The 22737-nt window shown below is 43.0% G+C and overlaps 1 protein-coding gene and 1 pseudogene across 1 annotated transcript in view; one reads left to right on the top strand and one right to left on the bottom strand.

Annotated features, from left to right (window-relative positions):
* Nucleotides 1-21461, bottom strand: part of SLC24A3 (solute carrier family 24 member 3) — a 40203-nt gene extending 18742 nt beyond the window's left edge. The window contains exons 1-6 of the mRNA XM_066625265.1: nt 21387-21461; nt 19497-19581; nt 15111-15214; nt 8057-8131; nt 4719-4744; nt 580-633 (exon numbers count right to left, since the gene is read on the bottom strand). Of these exons, the coding sequence (XP_066481362.1) occupies nt 580-633; nt 4719-4744; nt 8057-8131; nt 15111-15214; nt 19497-19581; nt 21387-21452 (410 nt within the window). The 5' untranslated portion in view covers nt 21453-21461. The remainder of the gene's footprint in view (nt 1-579; nt 634-4718; nt 4745-8056; nt 8132-15110; nt 15215-19496; nt 19582-21386) is intronic.
* LOC136650320 (5S ribosomal RNA) lies at nt 6864-6983 on the top strand (annotated as a pseudogene).
* Nucleotides 21462-22737: the final 1276 nt, after the last annotated feature.

The raw sequence follows: 22737 nt of genomic DNA on the forward strand, positions 1-22737 counted from the left end.
GACCCTCTTGCTGGCTTAGTTGCTCTGTGATGCTTTTTAAAATTTAGACATATGCATAAATATTCACCATATCAGTCTAAAGCCTGAATAAACACTAGAATTAACAGATGACTGGTTGATAAAGCAGAATAAACTGCTTTCATTTATCAAGAAAATCATTCAATGTTTATCTTTTCTCTTTCGTTTGCAAATATTTTATTAATTTTGCTATTTGCTCCAAGATTATCTGGGCACTCAAGAGCTGCTTTAGGCCAGCGAATGTGTGCAAATTTGTAGTTCCTCATGACAGGATTGCAACCCAAATCTGGAGTGAAGTGACTCTTTATGGACACTAAAATTCTTATTTGTGCTTTAAATGAATGCATGGTAAGATTCCTACTATGACTCACCAAGTCACTGAATTACACTAACATTGGTGTAACAGAATGAAAAATTGGAAGCCTTGATTCTGTTTAACAAATCTGCCCTTGCAGGTGATGCTCCCGCACTATTTGCTATTCCCTAGCTTCGCTGGAATATTCTGAAGTGCAATTTAAAGTACCCTTGAATGCTAAGCTGATAAGGATACATTATACTTACTTCATGATGAGAATGTAGATAACATACATCAGCACTAGAACTAAGGACTCCCACCTGCAACCAAAACAAGATGTAAAATAAGGAGAGGAGCTCCACAGGCAAGGAAAAAAAAACCCTTCCTTGACCATACATGTCTAGGATTGTCTGGTTTCTTGAGGCTGAGGGCTGAACTAACATAACACGGAAGTTCTATGGACTTAGCTTAGTGCTAGAGAACATGCTTTTCATGCAAAAAGTCCCATATTCAATCCCATGTGTTTGCAGGTAGGGCTGGGAAAGTCCCCCATTTAAAACCTGGAGAATGAGTGCAGACATGTTGTGACATAAAAAAGCATACTGTGACAGTGTAGTAGTAGCGCTAGCAGAAAGGCCTTTGCTGTCCCACCAGCACCAGTGGTGCGCCAAGCTCTGCGCCAAGCAGTGGAGGAATGGGGGAGAGCGGGCAGGAGGTGTAACAAGGTGTGTGAGGGTAGTAGGTAGGGTGGGCAGATCGGTCTTGGGAGGGGGGCAGGATTGGTGATGCTTGCAAACAATGTATCCTATCCTCAGATCTACTAACATGGACCAGATCTGCTGACATGGACGCACTCAGACTTGTGCCTGTGATTTCACAGGTGCAGGTCCAAGTAGATCCATTGCCTCAGCCGGAGAGGAAAGAGGAAAAATGTCTCTTACCTCAAAGAAACTTCCAGAATGCAAAATTTCCCATGGGATACAGCGCAAGCTGAACTAGCCCTGCTGCACTGGCTTGGGGGGTATTTCAACAGGATTGGGCTGAAAAATATCTCATCCAAATTCCCAAAGTGTGCTATCAATATCCCCAAAGTGGCTATTTGCTGTAGAGGGAAAAATGTTCAGGCCCGAATAGTTCAGGCCCATAAGTTTTCCCCTCTGTCACTTGGGGGGATGGTGGTGGTAGGGCTGGCCCAAGACAGTAATGCATTCGATTTTTAAGATTTAACATTTTTAAGATGCCTGAGATGGAACACCAAATTCTGGCCCCCTTACCCAACCTCTGCTCCTCCTACTCTAAATATTCTAGCCCAGCACTTTCCTCCTCATGTCCTTCTCCTCTCTGTTCCCCTCTTTCTTTTCCAATCCAGGGACTGGAAAGAGAAGGAGGAGCAGTGGAGGCAAGTAGGCACTTGGGCAAGATGGGCAAGCCCCCACTTTGTTCTATGGTGTGGGAACAAAGGGCTATAGCCACCTTTCCTATGCAGCTGTCTCAGTCTAAATCAATCCCCTATGGCTCCTTTTTTGACAAAAAAGAGAAGGACTTCCATATCACAGGGCAGTACCCAACAGCACCTAATATGGGTGAGATGGTACCTGTTCGGAAAAGTCAATTTGTGCTGGGTTCTGACAGGTGATGTCCCCCCTCTCCAATTACCTGGTTATGGCAAGAAAAACAACAGGGAAGCCTCTCAGGAGATATTTATTACTTCTATGTGTCTTACAGCGCAATCCTATCTTACGCTGGAACAGGCAGGCCAGGAGGCCTGCGCTGTATCCAGTGTAAGGTTAGGTCCAGAGGTGGCTCAGCCGGAGGCAAGGGGAAACTCTTCCTCTGACCCCAGGTAAACCACCACAGCCCCAATGGGTCTCCTCGGACTTGCGCCACCTCAGGAGGTGGCACAAGGAGGATGGAGCAGCTTCAAGCCGCTCTGTGGTGCTTGGGGAACAGAGTTGGGATCTGACATAACCGCTGGGTCCCAGCCCTGCCACCCGCTCCCCACCCACTCATCCCCTGGATACCCTCTGCCCACTTGCCCCCTACCCCTGAATGCCTCCTTCCCGCCTCCTTCCCATCTTCTCCCTGCCCTCCTCAGACCCCTACATTGGCGAAGCTTGGCCAACGCAACCCTCCCTCTCCAGGTCAGTGCAAAGGCTAGATGCAGCCTCTGTGGACTGGCATGCATCCCTGCGCCAGCCCAGCCAACTCCCGAGGAGGTGCAAATGTAATTTATGGCACACTTGCAATCCTCCTGGGCTAGTACAAGGAATTTGCCCTGGCCTAACAGGAAGTTAGTATTGCGCCCTTAAAGGCTGAAATGGCAGAGTCCTCGTACCAGGGCCCCTGGGACATGCAGTTTTCTAGGATAGCCCCACCCTTACCAATGATGCAACACTTTGTTCCGCTCCCACATTCTGCATGTTCAGCATTAGTTTGCAGTGACAAATGCTGAACACAGGGAATATTCCAGAAGTGTATGGATGGCAATAACAGAGATAAACTCTTCTTGCATTCAGCATTTGTAGCACATCTGAAAAGCCATATACTTTTGTGAATATATGCAACACATTTGATGCATCTGAAATGGCCGACTGTCATTTCAGTGGCCCAGATGCCAGCTGGTAAAGGAAGCCTCCCCATAACTGCAACTCCTCCTTGGGGAAGGAGAAAGATGCTGCAGGAGGATGCGATGGCACAGCTCACTGTGACCTGTACCTGAACTTCACAGGGTTTCCATTTGTAATGTTAGGCAGGGCAACTCTTAAGTTCACAAGCCCCCCCCAAATAAATATTTAGAGCCACAGACTTCAGAGACAATTACCTGTCTGCATACGATCCCAGCTCCTGCTTACATTGTGTGTGCTGTAGTGCCAACACCATGCGATTCCCCCACAAAAATGTTGTGGCTTTTTGGCTCGCTTGGCGATTTCCACTTGCCTCCCACCCAAACACTCCCTGCATCCTACTTCTGGATTGGGCCCATCCCACAGCCAGACAGTGTATCCCAATGATGTCATTTTAAATACCATTGCTGTGCCACCCTGTCTGAGTAACAGGACTAAGTGGTGGTGGAACTGCTACCTTCATTCCACACATAATCAGATACACCTGCGCTCCACCCAAAGGAGCTTGATGAATACTCAATAGATAAGGGGGCGAAATCAGTCCCATCTTCCCATCTCTTCATTAACAGTTTCCTCATGCCCATTTCTCAGTTGCTCTCCTCCACTGCTATTGCTTCACACCTCCAACTTTTTTTGAGGACACCCTACCAGTCTTGTTCTCCTTACCCCTTTCTCATATCTCTATGATCCCCTTGACACACTTCTCCTGAGTTGTTTGGGAGTGGTTTTTCACTGGTCTTGTCCTGTGACAGACAGTGGTCTTGTCTATATGAATGAGCCCTATGGTGCAAGTTTTTCCCATACAATTGGCATTTTGCTAGAGAGGGAGCTGCAACTCAGCTTGGTGGAGATATGATGAGGCTGTGGCCTCCCATATCCCAATTCCCAATTCTCCTCCCATTCTTCTGTTCCTTCTTAGAAACAGCATTCTTGTCTCTTTCTAGTTCTCAAAAGGTCTCAGTAAAAACAATAGTGTTTCAGAGATTGAAGGAAATTTAATCATTGCCTATCATTGCCTATCACACATTCACTACTTCCTCTTCCACTTCTCTAATAGCTGTTGCATACTGCTGCAAGGTTCAGGTGAAACAGTTAACCTCAGCAGCCATAGGGGCACCATGAAAGTTATAAGGTTGTGATGATCTGTGTACCTAGTCCCTGTACATACTGTGGATGACGCACCATGGGGAGGCCATTTGGCAACATCCTCCTTGGTGGAGGTAACATGTTGACAAGTTCTTATTTTCAGAATAATGGCAATATGAACACACTTGTCCACATTTTCAGTTTTCTGCTTTTGCTACTATCAACCTGGTCACAGACTGTTCAGAAAGAGTTATAAGATTATCATATTCAGCCTGCTTATGTAAGCTGAGTGCCTTCAGTGGAAGTTTGAGTGGGTGTGTAGAACAGGCTGACCAGGAAGTGCTGATAAAAAGCTGTCACTTCTTTTTACTCTGAAAAGATTGACACAAGCTGCTGCACTATTTAGGTTCCTGAAGAGAAGCAAATTTTGTCCCTGCATTATTGAACAGAACTTTGGCTTCCCTTACCTTTGTTAGTCAGAAAAAGACAGCTATAGTATACTATATAATAATAAATTCATAAACTGCAGACTTTAAAGACTATCACACCATGCCCAGCCATCCCCTTGTTTCTTTGCTTTTTTAACTGTTTAACATCCAGCCTGAAGAATAATTCTGTATCACTTGAAATCTTGCTTAAGATATTGAGTCTTTTTGGTTGCACCTACAGAAGACATTTCCAGCTTTTATACTTACCAAGAAACCTTTTCATCATAAATAAACTGTGGAAAAAATGTTAAAAAGTTTGTTATCATGTGGGACTGTCTATAAAGCATACCACATTTTTAAAGACCTTCAATATTTTAAAGCACTTCAATATAGCCCATCACAATTAATTCCAAATTATTCTATACATTTCATGGTCTTCACAGTACACCTTTTTACAGCTACAATTTAACCCCAGTTATGTAAGGAATATGTTTTTATCAACACATGTAAGAAGTTCTCTGAAAAGGAGTAACAACAACAACAAAAAAACACATTTTTACACTTTCGGTCTGATCTATCCCTTAGTAATTTATCTACAAGAAAAATATTTTACATATTATCCTTTTCTCATGTAGTGAATCACTGTATGGAAAAACAAACACAGACAGATGCAAGGTATTGAACTTGGGTCATTGCACATGCAAAGCATGTGCCACTGAGCATCAAGCAAAGGGCTTGGCTGAACCACCACATCTGGCATGGACATATGTTAGCTTACATGAGGCTGTATTTTTCAATGCTCCCCCCATATAAAATAATGTAGTAATCCAGCACTTCAGGGAAAGGGTTATACTTGACCTTTCTCCCTAAAGCGCTAATGTTTTTCAATATATGCATAGTCTTTTTTTTTTTTAAAGGGGGAACTTTAAAGGATGCAACCCCCCCCCCCAACACTTGCAGCCTGAAGTGACACAGTTGGTAATTCTACCATCACATTCAAATGGGTCGACCATGGCTATTCTTCTGGAATTCAAATAAAGAAGATTTTCGCCCATGGCCACCACTAGGTTGCACTCATATTCTGTGCCTCAGCTTTCCTTTTCTTTTTCCTATTATGCCTGCAAGGATGGAAGCAAATTATCGTGATATATTTGGTAAGGAATATTTGCACTGTCACCCTTGTTCTTCCTTTACAAGAAGAAAATACAAAAAAATGGCTCCTCCAATGTCAGCCACAATTACAAGCCCCATTATGGAGCAGCCTGTAGCCAGGGATGCATGCTCATGCAACAGGGCAAAATGGGATGCAAATGTAATATCAAGCAGAAAGAATGAAGTTCCCTATCAAAGTTGTACTGCCACCTCTCTCTCTCTCTCCCCGCCCCCTCACTCCCGGGAGTTAGACAAAGCTGTATGGTGCTCCACAGGTGTGGATCATCTAGCATTTCCACACACTTCAAGAACTCCAACAGAAGGGGTGAATTCAAGAAAAGGAGTGCAAAGGAGGACACACAGATCAGCAAATCCCAACAGGAGAGTACAAGGCACCCACAGTGACTGGTGAGAAATATTTCCCACCTAAACTCTTTGACCTGATACCATAATGGAACTCAAGATACTTCCAGCTCTTTAACTTCCCCTTCAGTGGTGAGATCAGAAACATCTGACGTGCATACAATTGCCTTTGGGAGTGGGATGGGCTGCACAAAAGTGCACTAACTACATGAATGAGTAGCTATGAGCGGATGCAGGTCATGTGATTGCTGAAATTAAGGGTTGTGCGTTAATTTTGCAAGATATAAAATTTTGCAATAAATGACAGATACCAAATGGGGACCATTTTGTTTCATCTTTTACTAGTACAGAAAAAAGGGAAGACACCAAGGAGTCCCAAATGACATACTGATTTACTACTCATTTGAAGTCAATTGTTTTCTCCCAGCAGACAACAAATGAGTATTTCTAAATCATTACAGGAGTAATATAAATACTCAGGCAGAGAAGGAGTGATGAGCAGGTTTAGGGAAGAGATGATACTTTAACCTTAGAACCCTCCAAAAAAAAAAATTATCCCCCACCCCCAGACTTCTAAACAATATTCAACTGCAGATTAAACAGGGGTCCTTCTATCTAAAAGTATAGAGTTTGGCAGGTCTGATCTCAGGTAGGAAAGGTAGGAGAATAGGGGGTAGAATCAGGGTGGGGCTCAGCTAGCTAGGGACAAAGGCCCATCATGTCTGTAGATGGGTCATCATCTGGACCTTCCCCTGAATCATCAGTATGGGTGGAGGTGGTACTACTATCAGAGGATGGATGTGGGCATGATGGGGGACCAGGTCTTTGACCCAAGACCTTCAGTAATCTAGTCCTGGCACTGAGCAAAACGCCTGAAAATTTCATACCATAGGGATGGAAAACAGCAACTGTTACCCTGCACATGCCTGATTTTGTCTGATCTCGGAAGCTAAGCAGAGTCAGGCCTGGTTAGTACTTGGATGGGAGACCGCCTGGGAATACCAGGTGCTGTAGGCTTATACTATAGTCTTTCGAGATTGAAGGTTGCCAACCAACCATAGGGATGGAAAATTCATTACAGGCAGCAGAAAAAGAGCTAGATCTCTCATTGAAAGCAATGGGAAACAAAAATGAACGAGAACAACAGAAACGAATAAAATAATAATGAGAACACATGTGATTTTAATGATAATTAATGACAGTTTTAATAACAAGACTGAAATAACTAAACAAAACAAGTTTCTTGCACATCTCTACTATGATTTGCTCAGTTTTTTCAGGGCCATAAGAACATAACAAGAGCCCTGTTAGATCAGGTCAGGGTCATATCTAGTCCAGCTTCTTGTATCTTACAGTGGCTCACCAGAAGCCGCTGGGAGTACACAAGATACCTGTATCCTGCTGCCCACTCCCTTGCCTCTGGCATTCAGAAACAGGCCACCTCTAAAACCCATACTTTTGATGTACATTTCATTTATAAATCTCTCCAGTCCCTTTTTTAAAGGCATCTAGGCCAGGTAACATCAAAGCATCCTGTGGCAAGGAGTTCCACAGATTAATTACATGCTGATTAAAGCAATAGTTATTTCTACTATGATTTTGCATATTGAGGCAACTGTATGTCCACATATTTTTGAAAGAACCGTGACGTAACAACCTTTTTTCTGTAGAGTTAAATTCATATTCTACAATTCAATTATTACCCTGATACATGGTTACTGTATAAACATACATGGAATGAAATATGCCCCCAGACCATATTGGAGCAACCCAAAGCTCTCCTAATGATTTGTATCTCAAAACATTATTTCTCAAATCATTATGGATAAACTACAAAGTCAAAACAGGTAGAAAAATGAAATTGTAAGGAGCACAGAAGTGTACTCATTAAATAATAAGATCCTGGATATCTAACCAGCTAGGTGGCCTACCCTTTTAAAACAGAACTCTTTGCAAAGGAAACCAAATAGCACACCCCACCTTAAATCCCCACCTTAACCAAACCCTATGAAATGGGAGCCGCACCACTGTGGAATGTGAAGAGCAACAAAACAGATCCTTATTCAGGAGAGCAACTTCTGAGTGCTTACCAAAATAAGTGCAACAACAGAGCAGGTATAGTACATTGAATCCCTCAAGAGACTCCAAGATGACAGTGCAACAATCTGAGAAAACAAACAGGAAGAAAATGAGCCATCTTTGGACCATTCCAAGAAACACATTAATAGCAAGCCACAAGGGAGAGCTACTGTGCTCATTATCCTGAAGTTCAGACAGTTCTACTTGGTCCTCATAACAGTTTTTACTATCTTGCAGAAAGAATAACTTTTTCTCAGGTAGAAAATACAGCACCAAGTGTTCTCAAGACTCTGTATTCTTATAATAAAAGCATTACTCTGAAAGAATATGTCTGGAAAGATTATGATTATGTCCCACCCAATGAATGAGTAAAAAGCATTTATTGAGAGAGAAAAAATGGTTGTGGAAAAGTGGAATATTGCTAAGTGTTGGTCATTGGCTGGGGAAGCAGGGTTAGCACTAGTCATTTTGGCACTTAGAGGAAATATAAATTTGGCAGCACCATCCATCTCTCCTCGGTGGCTTTTAAAAAACACTGTTCAACAACCTTGACACTTTATTCTCAGATTGTTATTGCTGAGCAATTACCTTCATTCTAGGCACGGAACAGCCTCATTTAAATGCTCGTTTCAGGTGGGAAGTTGTGAGATGTGGCAAACTGAGGGAGGTCCCAGGAACCTGTGTTCACCCACAACCTCACTGAGGCTGCCCCCTGTCCAACCACTCCACCCACTCCCCCTCCACTTCACATACAAAAAGTGTGTGAAAAGAGGAGGGGAGAAAGCTCTTATACCAGCTCTGTCACTGCTGCAGTCCTTTACCCAAGCGCTCTCCCAAGTGTTTCGGAAAGGGCTGCTGCCTTTCCTCTTCCACAGCTTCTGGTAAAATTCAGATGTTTGAGAGCCGCAAGAGAGATGTTTGTGAGCCACAATATTTAAGAAGCATTTCAATTTTTAAATATATTTACTTACCGTTAACATTAAAATTATGTTTCAATCCAGTGGACTCTCAGTTTATACCCAGTAAATAATTATAACACTTGAAAATTTCTTATTTTATATTTGTTTTATTTTATATTGCGAGGCAAAAAGGAGCTTGGCCAACATATTTCTGAGAGCTGCACATTACAGTACAGGTTGAGCCTCATTATTTGTGTGGGTTCTGTTCCAAGCGCTCAAGTGGATGGCAAAAAACGCACTATAGCAAATCAATTTAAAAAACAAAGTTTCTTTGCTCCAGTGATTTAAAAACAGCCTTGATGACCTTTGTGATGTACGATAAGAGTCATTAAGAAGACAATCCATCAATCTGTCCCCCTCCAAGCGCTTCACTCAGCCCCTCCCTTCACCAATGCAAAGTGCTCAGGGGGAAGTGAGGGGTCTGCTGGAGAGAGAAGGATTGATGGATTGTCAGCCAGCTGCCCTCCCACTCTCTCATTAACGAGGCTATTGTTAAAGGACTGTTCAGTTTTTTAAACTGATTTTAAAGGGATACATTTTTCCCCTTCTCCAGGGATCAGCACATTCCTTCTCATTTGCAGGGGCCATTTGTTGAGTCAAATCTGTGTATAAAAAATCAGTGTATAAATAGGCTGGACCTGTATATGTCAAAGAGCTGCATGTTGTTTGAAAGCCAGAACATTTCCATCTCATTCCCACCTCATTCGATTGTTTGTGTAGAAGACCAAGGCTGAAACTGCTGCTGTATCCAATTGTGTTTGCATTCGTGCATGTGTTTTTTCTTGGTATTCCAGTGAGATCTGCAATGTTGATTTTTAGCAGAAATCCTGCACTTGGCAAAAATTTTCAGGAAAAGACCTTTGGCTTATCTTATTCAGTGTACTAACAAAAGTAGGTTGAGCCTATTGTCAAGGTCGAGCCTATTATCAGTGAAGAAGCCACTACTCATTCCTTTTACTGAAAAAGTGCACATTTGCAATATCCAGTACATGAGGTGCACCACAGGCTGTAAGCTTTTTTAGGGAGTGTCATATACCAAAACAAACATTCACAAAACCATTTGCAAGGGAGGACGCTCACATTAATTGTAATAGCAGAGATCAAAGCCTGGGCCAATCTGAATTACTTTTAGTCAGCAATCTGAACTGCTTGCAATCCATAAAATTAAAGTTTAAAAGATTAAGATGCATGCAAACCAACTGATATAGAAAACCGTTTAAAAATGTTTCTTAGCCTTTTCAATAAATAATAACCTACGTGTTAATTTCTTTTATTCAGAAGCAGATCTTTATATACTAGTTGCACTAGGTCAGAGGTAGGCAATCTGAAAACCTGTGGCTCAAGATCAGGCTTGTCAAAGCTTCACACCAACCAACCATCAGGTCAGTCATTTTGTAGGAAAGGAGATGTTCTTGAGGAAAACCTTTAGGAGGCCAGATACAGATTATTGTCTACCTCTGTGCTGGATGGGGCTGTCAACCCTTCAGAATTAACCTGGGGTCTCCAGGAATCAGCATCAATCGCCAGGTGACTAGTGAAAGCAATCCTGGAGATTTTAACAGGGCCTCAGGGAATTTCCAGTGTTACATCATGGTGGGGGGGAAAAAAAAGATTTCCAGGAATACCTTCAGTCAAAGTTGACAACTCAAGTACCGGATTATATATTTCCCCACACTAACCATCACTCAATCACGAGAGTTACAAGACTCACAAGAGTCTCCCATTTGGTCAGAACCGGTGCTAACAGGTATTGGAGATATAGAAAAAATAATTGTGAGTGCTGGGAATAAATGGTAATAATAAGCAGTGTGAAGGAGGACTGCTCTTGTGAAAGCAATCAGGACATGTGAGCAACCTGCAAGCAGTGGCACCTCAACAGCATTAAATTAAGCTAGTGTGGAAACACTCATCACCCTAAAGTGGCAAACTGATGTATCATTTGATTTTACTGGAATGGCAGCTGGCAGGAACATTTGACAGGGATGTACGGTGTGGGGGCGGCAGGCGAGGCAAAGCCGTCAAAAGTGCTACAAAAGGTCAAAAGTTCCTACAAAAAGTGCCATCACTAAAGTTGTGAGTGCACAAACATTCACAATATAAGCGCTCCAGCCACTGTTCAGAGTGCACTGGTTGTGAGTGTTTGCACACTTACCACTTTGGAGTCAGTACTTTTCAAAGAATTCCGGTGGAGCAGTTCAGCTTCACCTGCCACACCCATACTGCCTGTCCCCGAATATTTGATTTTTTTTGAGAGAGAGATAAATTAGGAAAAGATGGTTAAGCCACATGAAAACAGGAATCAAGAAATATATACCGGTATGTCAAAAGTTAAGATTTTCAACAAGTTATTGAGATTATAGGGAAGTGGGTTAGGGCAGGGAACCGATGTCCCCTCATCACAGAAACATTTTGAATTCTGTTTCTTCAAAGCAACAGAACTTGGGAACGTGTCCATACCACATACAGCAGAAAGCATTATAATGAAAGGTCACAGTCCTAGTTGTTAAGAATAATGACAACAATAAATGGACTAGAAACAATTTTAGAGCCTAATCCTCTCTGCAGCTGTGCTAAAGCAGTTTGTGGGAAACATCCAAATGGTAGACAACTACCAATGACATACAGTGGCTTGAATTCCAAGGACCATGACTGTGAGGAACAGCCACTCATGCTGCTCCAGCACTGCTTGCACCACCACCTATATGAGTGGAAGGCCAGGAAAAGTTTTGCTTTTCTTGTACAATAATAGCATTATATAGCATCCCTCCCATGAGCAGAGGATGCCTTCCCTATGCAGAATACCATTAGATCCAACCCACTATCTGGGAGGTGAGGCCAGGTGGCCAGCTCATGTCCCTCTGAAAGGGGTATCCTAAATGATTCTGATTATTTCGATTAACCAAATGACACCTCCAATGCTTTCTTAGCAAAAACATGTTCATAGAATAGAATTTTACCTTCTGCTCCCGTTGTTCTCTCTCTCTCTCTCTCTCTCTCTCTCTCCCCCCCCCCCCAATTCAACTTAAATTCCTGCGCAGTGATGGAGTGGTGCTGCCATGAGCTATATTGCATCATGTTTGGGAATTTCAGCTGCTGGAGGTCTCCTCAAAGTAAGGGGGTATTTGTCCCCATGCCCCAGGGTAAGCCCCAGCAGCCACAATGGGTCAACATGGACCTGCACCAGATGTGTTGATCTGTGCCAATGGATCAGGGCCAGGAAAGGGGATAGGATATGACACACAACAGTGCTGCCAATCCTGCCCCCCTCCTGGGCTTTGTGAACCGGGGAGTTTATTTCCGAATCTTCTGATTCTTTTTGTCTATTAATATGCATTGAGAATGAGAGTTCATGTGTTTTGATGAAGTTAGGTTACTGTAATTAGCAGCCTATTTCTATGCCTGAAATAAATCATCCTTCCACGAGATTATGGTATGATGACTGTAGAACGGTTCTTGCGCAATTGCTGTGATTGTGCTGGTTTGGCAGTAGCAGCCCAGAGGACAGATGGTATATTAGAGCAAAAGCCATCTTCCTTGACCTGGTTTCCTTACTTCTGGCCCTAATTAACGTCACTATAAGTTTTATGTAAGGATTCCAGTGCCATTCACAATACATCTGTGTTATTGACTGACTATGTGACTCTTATCAAAACAAAAACTGCCGTGTTAAACAGTGGCTAGCCAGAGATGGTTTCCCTAGCAGCAAAAATAAAGAATAAGGATGAAGAGAAAGATCTTTAAAGAGAAGTCACAATGGGTATTTCACACACAATGTGAGATTGGCTTCCTTTCAGCTTTGAGGCTTGCCTGACAGCTGAATCATGAGACAACAGGCAGACTTGCTCCTCCCCTCATGCTTCAGTTGGAGTGCCTGCCTTTATGATATGTACTTTTATTCAGTTATACAGTCATCCTTAACTTATTTTAAGAAAACGCAACAGATTAAGAACAATTCCAAAATTGCTATTAGAATTCAGAGGGCGGGGGGCACGCACATGTTGGTGATGTAGGTGCTAGCAAGTACTGGTCAAACTGTGGGTTTGTTTTGTTTTTATCCAGACCTGAACACTTCGAAGGGTTCAGCTTGTTCTAAACGTGGCAAGGGTGCTTCCAAAAGAGCCCCAATACTCTACAAATGTTATATCTTTCATCACTCTCAATCAGTGGTTCCCAAACTTCTCTTCTGAAGTTTGGAAGCATTAAGTCTTTGTGGGGAGGGGGAGAAGGCAGCGATGTGATCCCCAGGATTATGCCACTGCCAGGAACAAGGGGGGTTCAACATACCTCTGTCAGTGCCAACCTCCCAGGGGGCACAGGGAGCCCTGCAGACATCTCTGCAAGGCTTCCCAAGTCTTAGAAATGCTAAAAATAGTGATCGGAAACTTTCCGGTTTTCAATCACGAAACTGCAAGTAGTAAATTTCTTTTACTCTCTTCTCTGTCGCACCACCATGGTTCCCAGCCATAACAGAGCCAGCACTGTTGCATAGTGTTTGCCAGCAAAGGACAGAACTGGGTTGTAATGCTGCAATCCTATACGCACTTTCCTGGGAATAAGTGTGGCTGAATACAATGGAATCTGAGTAGACATGCATAGGATTGTGCTATGTATAGGACATGCATTTATTTTGCGTAACTAACTGTGATTAGTGTAACCAGACTGGGACTACAAAAAAACCCATGGTTTATTTGGGGTGAACAATCCAAGAATAAGCCACAATCTGAACCCATTTTTGGAAATTATTTTGCTGACCGCAGTTTGTCTTAGCTGTGGTTTCAAGTGACATCTAAGCAGAAAATCCAGGTTATGTCTTCCTTGTCTCATCAGCCTGCCCTCATAGCACACCCATCTTCAGAGATACTAGTCTAGATCAGCAGTGAAAGAGAGTTGCTCTAGGTCAGAAGTTGCAACCCACCAGGAGAACTAGAAGAATGCCATTCCCCCTTAAGAGGAGTGGCCACAAAATTACTTCAGTGACAGCACCAAAACGATTGTGCTGCCACCATGAAAAGGGGGCAGTACCTGGGGGTAGCTCCGGCCATCCACTGGTCTCCCCACTGCTGAGAAAGGCTCTTACCTTCGATAGAGACCCACTTCCATTTTGCAATCATGAACCTGGAAGTGGGTCATGAAAGAAGATAAGAACCTTTCTCAGCAGTGGGGAGGCCTCCAGAGAGAGCTGCAAGCCCTCCACGCCCTCTGGCTAGCCAGAGCTACCCTCCCAGATACGTTGTAAAGCTCCTTGTTCAAGGCGGCAGCATGATCACTGCAATGTCACCATCCCTGTCCCCACCAAGACTTACAACTCTGCTGTAGGAGTTTGGGAACCACTGCTCTAGGCTATATACTTCTGTAGCTAGTGCTCTCAGAACATCTGTGCCTTTTTGACTGACTACGAACAATTTTGCTCAAATATTTCCCTCTCACTTGAAATGCACAGACTGGCAATTTCTCCACATAGCCATCCCACCAAACAAACGCAAATAAATTGTATGGGTCAAAGGCATCTCTTCTTGAATTTTATTCTTTGAAAGATCAAAAAAGGGTAAGTTAAAGAACAAGACCCAACTTGTAAAGTTGTCTTTAAAACTCCAGAAAGTTTTTCTTTTACCAACTTGTAGTCACTTCTGCTTGTGACATCAGATAGATATGGGAAATGGGTAGGAAACAGTTAACTTTTTTTGATGAGCATCTGTGGAAGTGGGGAGAGGATGGATGGAAGAGAACTGTTATTTTTACTTCTCAGCCTTGCCAAGATTGGCTGGAGAGTTCCAAAAAGGCTTCCATGCTTCCTTTCTTCTGACCAATGGTAAGAGTGTAGCCAAGATGCAATGTTTTGCCAGGATCTGGGTAGAACTAAGCAATCTGGAATTGCATCAACCCCTTCATGGGAAGATGGGAGATGGGGCAGAACGAAAACAAACAATGACGAGATGAAATAAAACAGAATTTGCTGATCATCTGTAGTGCCAATTCTGGGTTATTTAACAAACAGCCATTAAAATAAACTTTGGTTCAGTGTGACATCTGAAATAACCCATTACTATTCATGCTCTTTTTCTAAGAGGAAAAAAATGTTTCAGAAGTATTTTCAAATGGTACTTACATGTCCTGCGAATAGGCCGCATACTCCAATTATACACAGAATATTGAATACTGCAGATCCAACAATAGTTCCAACACCTACGTCTCCTTTTGTGATAAACACACCTGGGGAATAAGAAATAATTTCAAGGCATTCTGCATCATTCAGGGCAGCAGCCAGGTGTTATTCAGAGGCAAGCAGAATTTCCCACCATGTACCAGAATTGTGGATAGCCTTCAGCCGGCCTGATGGTATAGTGCCAAAAAAAAAAAAAACCAACGTCACTGCATCTTTTTTAGTTGTAATGGAAGCAGAGTGACCGTGGTTAATAAAAATGAATTTGTAGGAGATTTCTGCATTACCAACAATAGTAGCCAAATTTCTTCTAGTAGGAGGCATAACAAATGTGTGGAAGAATAAATGCATTCTGATCACCTATTCATAACACATGTAGTCCTGGTTGATACATCCACCAACATGAAGTGTTAGAACTTTAAAGTGGTAGAATGGACCACACCGCTTCAGATGGGGAATAACAATATTGACTGTTTCCCCCATATAAAAATAGTTCCCCCACATATCAAAAGTAGCCCATCAGAAGACTAGTTCTGATAGTGCTAGTTCAAGCTGCTTCCTGCTGTGCTAGTTTCTGAATCTGCTGGATGATGCGATGCACTCCATTTTACTATTTTAGGATTCAATAACTTCATTGTAATACTGTGGATACCAGGCCCTAGTTTGGTCCAATGAGCAGTTAAGGAGTTTCTCAGATTGCGATATTTTCAGGGCAACCTAGAGAAAGCCCCATTCTTATTCCATATTCATCTGTAATAATTACTACTTTGCTCACATATAAACAGGATATAAAATTCAGCTTTGGGGCAGAAAATATTTGTTAAAAGTCAATAAAGGTGTAGCTAATCTGAATGATAGGAACACAGATGATGTCCCTAGAATTCCTAGAAGAGAAATTCTAACCTTACATAGATCTAAGAATGCATGGCAGGGTTTGAAGAGCAACCGATATAGTGCCACTGACCATTTCCATGTCTAAGGACAACAGTAGATTTTTCCTGGATTACATATTTTTCTTTCTGACTACATATTCCACCAAGGCCATGCAAAATGTTAGCTCCACCTCACACAGGAAGGAGGTGCCAGCAAAAAGCCCTTTACAAATGTACTGAATTTTTACCATAACAGGAATCTACTGACTCTTAGTACGGACAGTGGGCTGCTAGCGCTTTTCCTTTCCTAACCACACATTAGGGTATACCAATCAAGCCCCAAACTAAATAGATAAAGAAGCGGGGCTTGCTATACTCTGAAGATCTGTTTCTTCTTCTCCAGAATCACACCAATGATGTGCTACTTTGCAGCTTCCCAGGTTCCATGATCTGTGTATCACTGCTGGAGGAGATTTTTTTTCTTAACAATTGGACAAATTTCAGGCAGCTGCCCCACTGGCAGAACTAACATTCTGCCAATGCTGGTTGCTGAGAAGCACTGCTGCTAGTGTTCCAGGGGGAAGGTCAGAGCATTCTCACGCATGTTGTTGGAGTGCTGGCCACCTGGAGCACATAAGCCAAGCAGGAGAGGGTGGGGGAGGGTAGAATGGGGACAGAGAGGGCTGAAACTGAGTGGGGAGAAGGGGGAATGGGGGAGGGGGGCTGTGGGAAGGGGTAGGTCCATTGGCAATGGGGTGCATCAGATCCTATTCCCTCCAGCAGTCCCTGCCCCCTTTCTCTTCTCAGACTTGGGTGCAGGTCTGAGGAAACCCACTGCAGGGCAGGGGACTTACAGAGAGGAAAGGGGATTTAAATCCTCTTTCTCTTCTGAAGGCTCTTTGCTCTCCTGCTTTGCCCTCCTGGATACAGCAAGCACCTTTTCAGCGCTGCTGCACCAGCAGGGGGGGGAGGGGACAGGACTGGGCCATAAAAATAACTTTTCCCTTCCTCCAAGGGAGTTTTGATTTTGCAGCACTTAACTTGGTCTCTGACATGTTATGTGCTTGGAGAAGTCCTACTTGAAAATGTCTGAGCTGCTCCTCAGTCTACCCTAAGATCATCTCAACTAACTTTATGTTACATGAAAACAAAGGAGAATATTTAAAAATATGAAACTTCCTTTTATCAGACTAGCTTCAATCTATCCAAGTACAGGCAATTTTGACTGGTAATGACTTTCCAGTGTCTCAGGCAGAGATCTTTAGATCCCTGCCATCTCAATGGACATACTGCACATGATGTTAAATGCAGCATTGTCCTGATGGACTTAGTTCTCCTTTCATCAATAGCAACCATAGGGAGGGGGGATCTGGATAGTGACCACAACATTAGAAGGAGATCTTGTCATTTTCCTGGTCCAGATAAGCCATGACTCTGTGGCTGTGAAAACCAAAATGAAAACCAACACCATCAGGGCTAATGACACATTAAACGTTGCATGCAGTTTCACCTTTATGGAGATGCCAGGGCCTGAACTAGGAACATTATAAATCTCTGCCACTGTGCTATGGCACTTTCATTTTCAGGCAACAGATTTCATCAGAACTTGAAACCACGTACCACAAGGCCAGCAGCTGGGAAGCTTAAAAGCCTGATGGCAAGCTGAGCAGGCACTTGTCTTGGTTTGCCTCAGCACCCAGCACTCAGCAAATGAGTACCTAGGGGGAACACCTGGAGGAGCAGGGAGAAGACAGGAAGGGGAGGGGGAAGGCCAGCTGAGAGGGAAACTACAAAGAGCATGCTTGCTTGTGATAAGGCAGCCTCGGGAGGAAGGAACTAAGGGAGGTCAGAAGGCTCAGCTTAATGGGCAGAAGTCACAATGTCCCTAGGAAGTGTCTTGAGGTTGGGATGGGAGGTGTCTTGAGGAGGTGTCCCAGGAGGGTGGAGAAGGAGATGGGGTGCCTCAACCTACTTCTCAACCCAGTTCTGAGGCAGCATTAAGATAGCATGCCCCCCAGTGGTTTAGCACCCCCCATTATAGCCTATTCTTAAAGGGGATGCACTCCCTCAGTGGCATGGACCTCTTGCTGCGGCATCTGGGGTCGCAATACTCTCTGCATGCAGCTGGACAACAGCAATACAGGTGGAGCCTATTTATCCGTGTTAGTTCCGTTCTGTGACTCGGCGTGATTAACAAAAAATGCGTTGTGCTAAATTGCATAGAGTTATGCAAATACACTGCAGCCTGACACTTCTGGATGGAAAGAAACTAAGGCAGCTGTTATCAATTCCCTTCCCAACCCTCCGTACTCAGCCCTCCCCATTGCCAGCTGCCTGGCTTCTTTCATATGGGATGCTGATCTTTTAAGAGTCCAGTCCTATGTGTTTATACTCAGAAGTATGGGGCTTACTCCCAGGAAAGTGTGGGGAGGATTGTAGGCTAAATCTCATGCTTTGCTTGGTAGGAAGGCTTGCTTGCGTGTGATAGCCTGCACTATTGGGGGGGGGGGTTTGCTTGTGTCGGTGATTGCCTGCACCATCTCAATAGGGAGTGGGAATCTGGCAAACAGTCCCTGGGTTTTTTAAAGCAATCCCCTCTGTTGTTACCACACCTGCCCCTCTGTGTGTGTGTGTGTGAGTGAGAGAGAGAGAGAGAGAGCGCGCGCGCAAGAGCGCGAGCGAGCTCCACCTTGCTGCATGTGTTCTGGTTACAGAGATTTTTGACCCCCCCCCTCTCCTCCTCAGTCTCTTTGCTGGCTCAGGGGCTCTAGGAGTGTTACTGTTCCTTTGCAAGGGGAACCTCTTTCAGGGCTCCAGGGTTATTTCCCTGCCTGGGTGAGGCAGAGCCTTTTTCCAGTGTTTTGGGCTGCCTGGAAATGGAGTGAAACGCCAGTGCAGGGCAAAGGAGGCAAAGGCGTTCTTGACTTTCGGTTCCCCCACCCCAAATCTGCAGATAAAAAATCCATGGATAAATAGGCTGCCCCTGTACTCCCTTATGCTCACACTACATTCTGAATAATTTACAACAGGTATACCATTCTAAAATATTGCAGTTTGCGTGAATTAGGAACACAAAGACTTGAACATTCTCAATAATTCTCAACTGAGGGATGCTCCCATCACAACTTTTTCAAATTAATATTCTTGTCATAAAATCAGGCATCTTGAAATTTCAGAAAGGTGGCTGTTATTGCAAAATTGACATACACAACAACCCCCCAACATTTGTGCACAGGAGAAAAGATGCATACACTTCACCATTCTGTCACTTTTTCTGGCAGTAAAGTTAATCTTATCAGCTTGCTCTTTTAGCAACATCCATCATTTCCCCTCTCTGCAAGTATTTTCCAGAAGGTGACTCCTTGGTACATCTTTCCGAGAGCCTAAGCAAAACTATAAATAGCTGCACTTACACACAAAACTTTCCCAAGTGACAACAAGGAGTAGGTGTTTTAATTACCTATAACGGATGTAAACAGTTCTGGAGCAGAGCTGCCAGCTGCCATGAAAGTTGCTCCTGCCACATCTTCACTGAGGTGCAAGCGCTGCAGAAGGGGGGAAAAGGGTTTTATCAGAACTAAAATAGAACAGATTTTCAGGTGATGAATGCCTGAAGGATTCATAGAGAACTCAGGCATCTTTTCCAACATCGACCCCAAGCAGAATAACATACGAGAATGTGCAAGAATATGTATTTCCTTAAATGTCATTTGAAAGCAGAAGAATATTGGAAGACGTGCAGCATTCAGTATCTCATTTATATATTTTAAGCATATATACTCCCAACACAAGTGTTTTCAGGGTGTCTTGCACATAAAATAGTAATACTGCAAAATCAACTCAGCACCTAAAAACACAGTGGTGAAGTGAGGAGCATAGGTCAATGAATGAATTTCAGAGGCTTGTGAAAAATAAAAAGGCCCATGCCTAGCACCAGAAAAACATGAGAGCAGGAAACAGATCAGCTTCCCTGGCAAGCACATTCAAGGGATAGGCTGCCAACAATAAGGACACAATCCTAACCAACTTTCCAGCACTGAGGTAAGGGTAATGAAGCTGTGAGGTAAGGGAACAAATATTCCCTTATCTTGAAGAGGCCTCCATGACTGCTACCCAACGGCAGGATGCAGCACATGCTCCATTGGCACAGCTGTGCCAGTGCTGGAAAGTTGGTTAGGCTTTGGATCTAAGATAGCCCAATCCCCAACCAACACTCACTGCATCTCATGCAGTGGGGTCACTCAGAGAAGGGAAAGATTATCTCACTGTATGGGCAGGTCACATCAGAACTGGCGATCTTTCAAGTACCCAGGTCACAAGTTGTGTAGAGGTAAGCATCGTCACTTCAAATTAATGCTGGTCCAAATAACTCACCAAAATGTATTTTGGAAAATGCATTCAGGGGAAGGGTGAAACAGGCTCGGTTGGGAGGGCACTACATGGAGGTTTACTCTGAGTTTTTACCCAGTTTGGGGGAAGGGGCATCCCAGCAATGGTGAAGGCAGTGCCTTCATTTTTTCTTTAACACCACACCTCTGAAAGCGGCAGTAGAAGCAGCAGTAAAAATGCTGGTGGCCTTTCCAGTGTCTGGCTCCTGACATCCATCATTTTCCCCCTAGTGCATTCTCAGTAAACAAAAATTACAGTAGGCAAGAGCTGGCCACAAGGAAGGCCTCCAGTACTTCCAATGTTGTTGCCATCACAGCTTACACAGCCATGGTGTCAAAGAAAAATAAAAACTAAGGGCACTCATGATGCCATCACAACTATCAACCCAAGCTCCTGAACTTGTTTAAAATATTCATCCCAACCTCCCAACTCTGAAACACCCCCCTCCCCAATTTCTGCCTCCTGAGAATTGGAGCAGTGAAAATGAAAGGATGCTTTTAGATCAGCGCTACTTTTAGTGGTGGTCCCAAAGTGATCCCTATTTTTCAGTACACAGTTGTGCTCAGAAACAGACCTACTGCTTCAGTTATTAACCATTTCTTATATATGGTGCATTTATGCACCATTAATATATGAGTGTAGAAAAGGTATGAAGGCTACAATCCGATCCATACTTACGTGAAATTAAGTTCCACTGAATTCAGTGGGGTTTACTTCTGAGCAAACATGCTTAGGATTGCACTGTCAGACTCACTGATTTACTTCTGAGTAGACATGTATAGAATTGTGCTGTGGTAGCGCAATTGTGCTATTTTCATTCAAGAAAGCTATAGTCACAGAAATTAAAAATGTAAAGTGATCAAAAGGCATCAAACACAATGTAGTGTAAAATAAAAATTGTACGTCTGACTGTATACCTTCTGTTAATACCCCTGGGAAAGTAGCACCATCAGATACTTACTTCACAAATCTTTTCCAGCGAAGGGACGAAAAAATCATCACAAACAATAGCCAAAGCATAAAACATATAGACAGCCTAGGAAAACAGAAAGAATTCCAGTTAGAAAACAGCAGTTTAATTCAAGTAGTCGACTATGTAGCTGTGCTCTTTGGGAGGAGGGGGTGTTTATGCCTATGTCTGCTGATAGCCACAGGCGTAAAACAACATATACAGGTGTGTGCCACTTAACATATAACTTAACATATACAGGTGTGCGATACGTTCTCCAATATCCATTGTCATGCGATTAGGTTGTTAAGCGAACATTCAACCCAGTCTAGTGATTTTGTTGTGTAAACAGACACTCTCTTCCAGAAACTAGCTGGCTATACAGGCTATGGGAGATAGATTTCCTTTGCATTAAGGGCCTCTTTGTTGTGTAAACAGACACTCAGCTGCAGGCTATGGGAGTCCTAACTGCCTCATTAAGAGCCTCTTTGGTGTGTTTTGACCACTGTCATATATGCGGTCTGCTGTTAACCGGAAGGTTGTTAAACAGCGGATGCCTGTATATCACTTATATGACAGTGATTACACTTGATAAAAATGCTTTAAAATTGATTAAAATGTTAATTTGGAGTTAAAAACACATAACACCACTTTCAGTCTTTTATTTTCTTAAGGATAATAGCAAAATTCATGAAAAAATAAAATCATTTTAGACTGCCGCTATGTATAGTATCTGTACTGGGGACAATAGGGCACATAATCCTAGACAATACAGGACACTGTCAAATATTTGAATCTCTTATGTCCTATAAGGGACTGTGTAATATCCAATAGTGTTAAATAAAGATATTCTGAAGCACAGTTCGTGTGATTCTGATAAAATATTGCATGATTCTGTACACAGTTGTTGATGTTAGCTACTAATCATGCACTTTATAATTGATATGTCAAATGCACATAAAGAATGAGAGTCCTCATTTATGCATTATTTGTATGGAGGAAAGTGTACTAGTTTAAGGTGCACAGACAAATATTTCAGTTGCACATTCATTTCTGTGGACTCCAGCTTGCTACACTTTCCTCTGTTTTGTTTTGGGGTTTTTTTATTGGGGGTTGTTATTTTCTCAAAAAGATCAATGCTGTTTTCATGATCAAAATCACATATAAAATATATACACAATAAATAACACTATCAAGAAAATAGTATGCCATATTAAATATATGAACATCTCAACCACTATCATAATATTTTATCTTGCTTGCTAATTGCTGATGCTGAGCTTCCAGCAATCCTTCTGCCAACTCCCAAATGTGTTCAGCCCAGGCACTGCAAGCAAGATGCTGATTAAATAAACTTAATTAA

Source organism: Tiliqua scincoides, chromosome 4 (genome assembly GCF_035046505.1).
Source record: "Tiliqua scincoides isolate rTilSci1 chromosome 4, rTilSci1.hap2, whole genome shotgun sequence".
In the NCBI taxonomy this organism is placed as follows: domain Eukaryota; kingdom Metazoa; phylum Chordata; class Lepidosauria; order Squamata; family Scincidae; genus Tiliqua; species Tiliqua scincoides.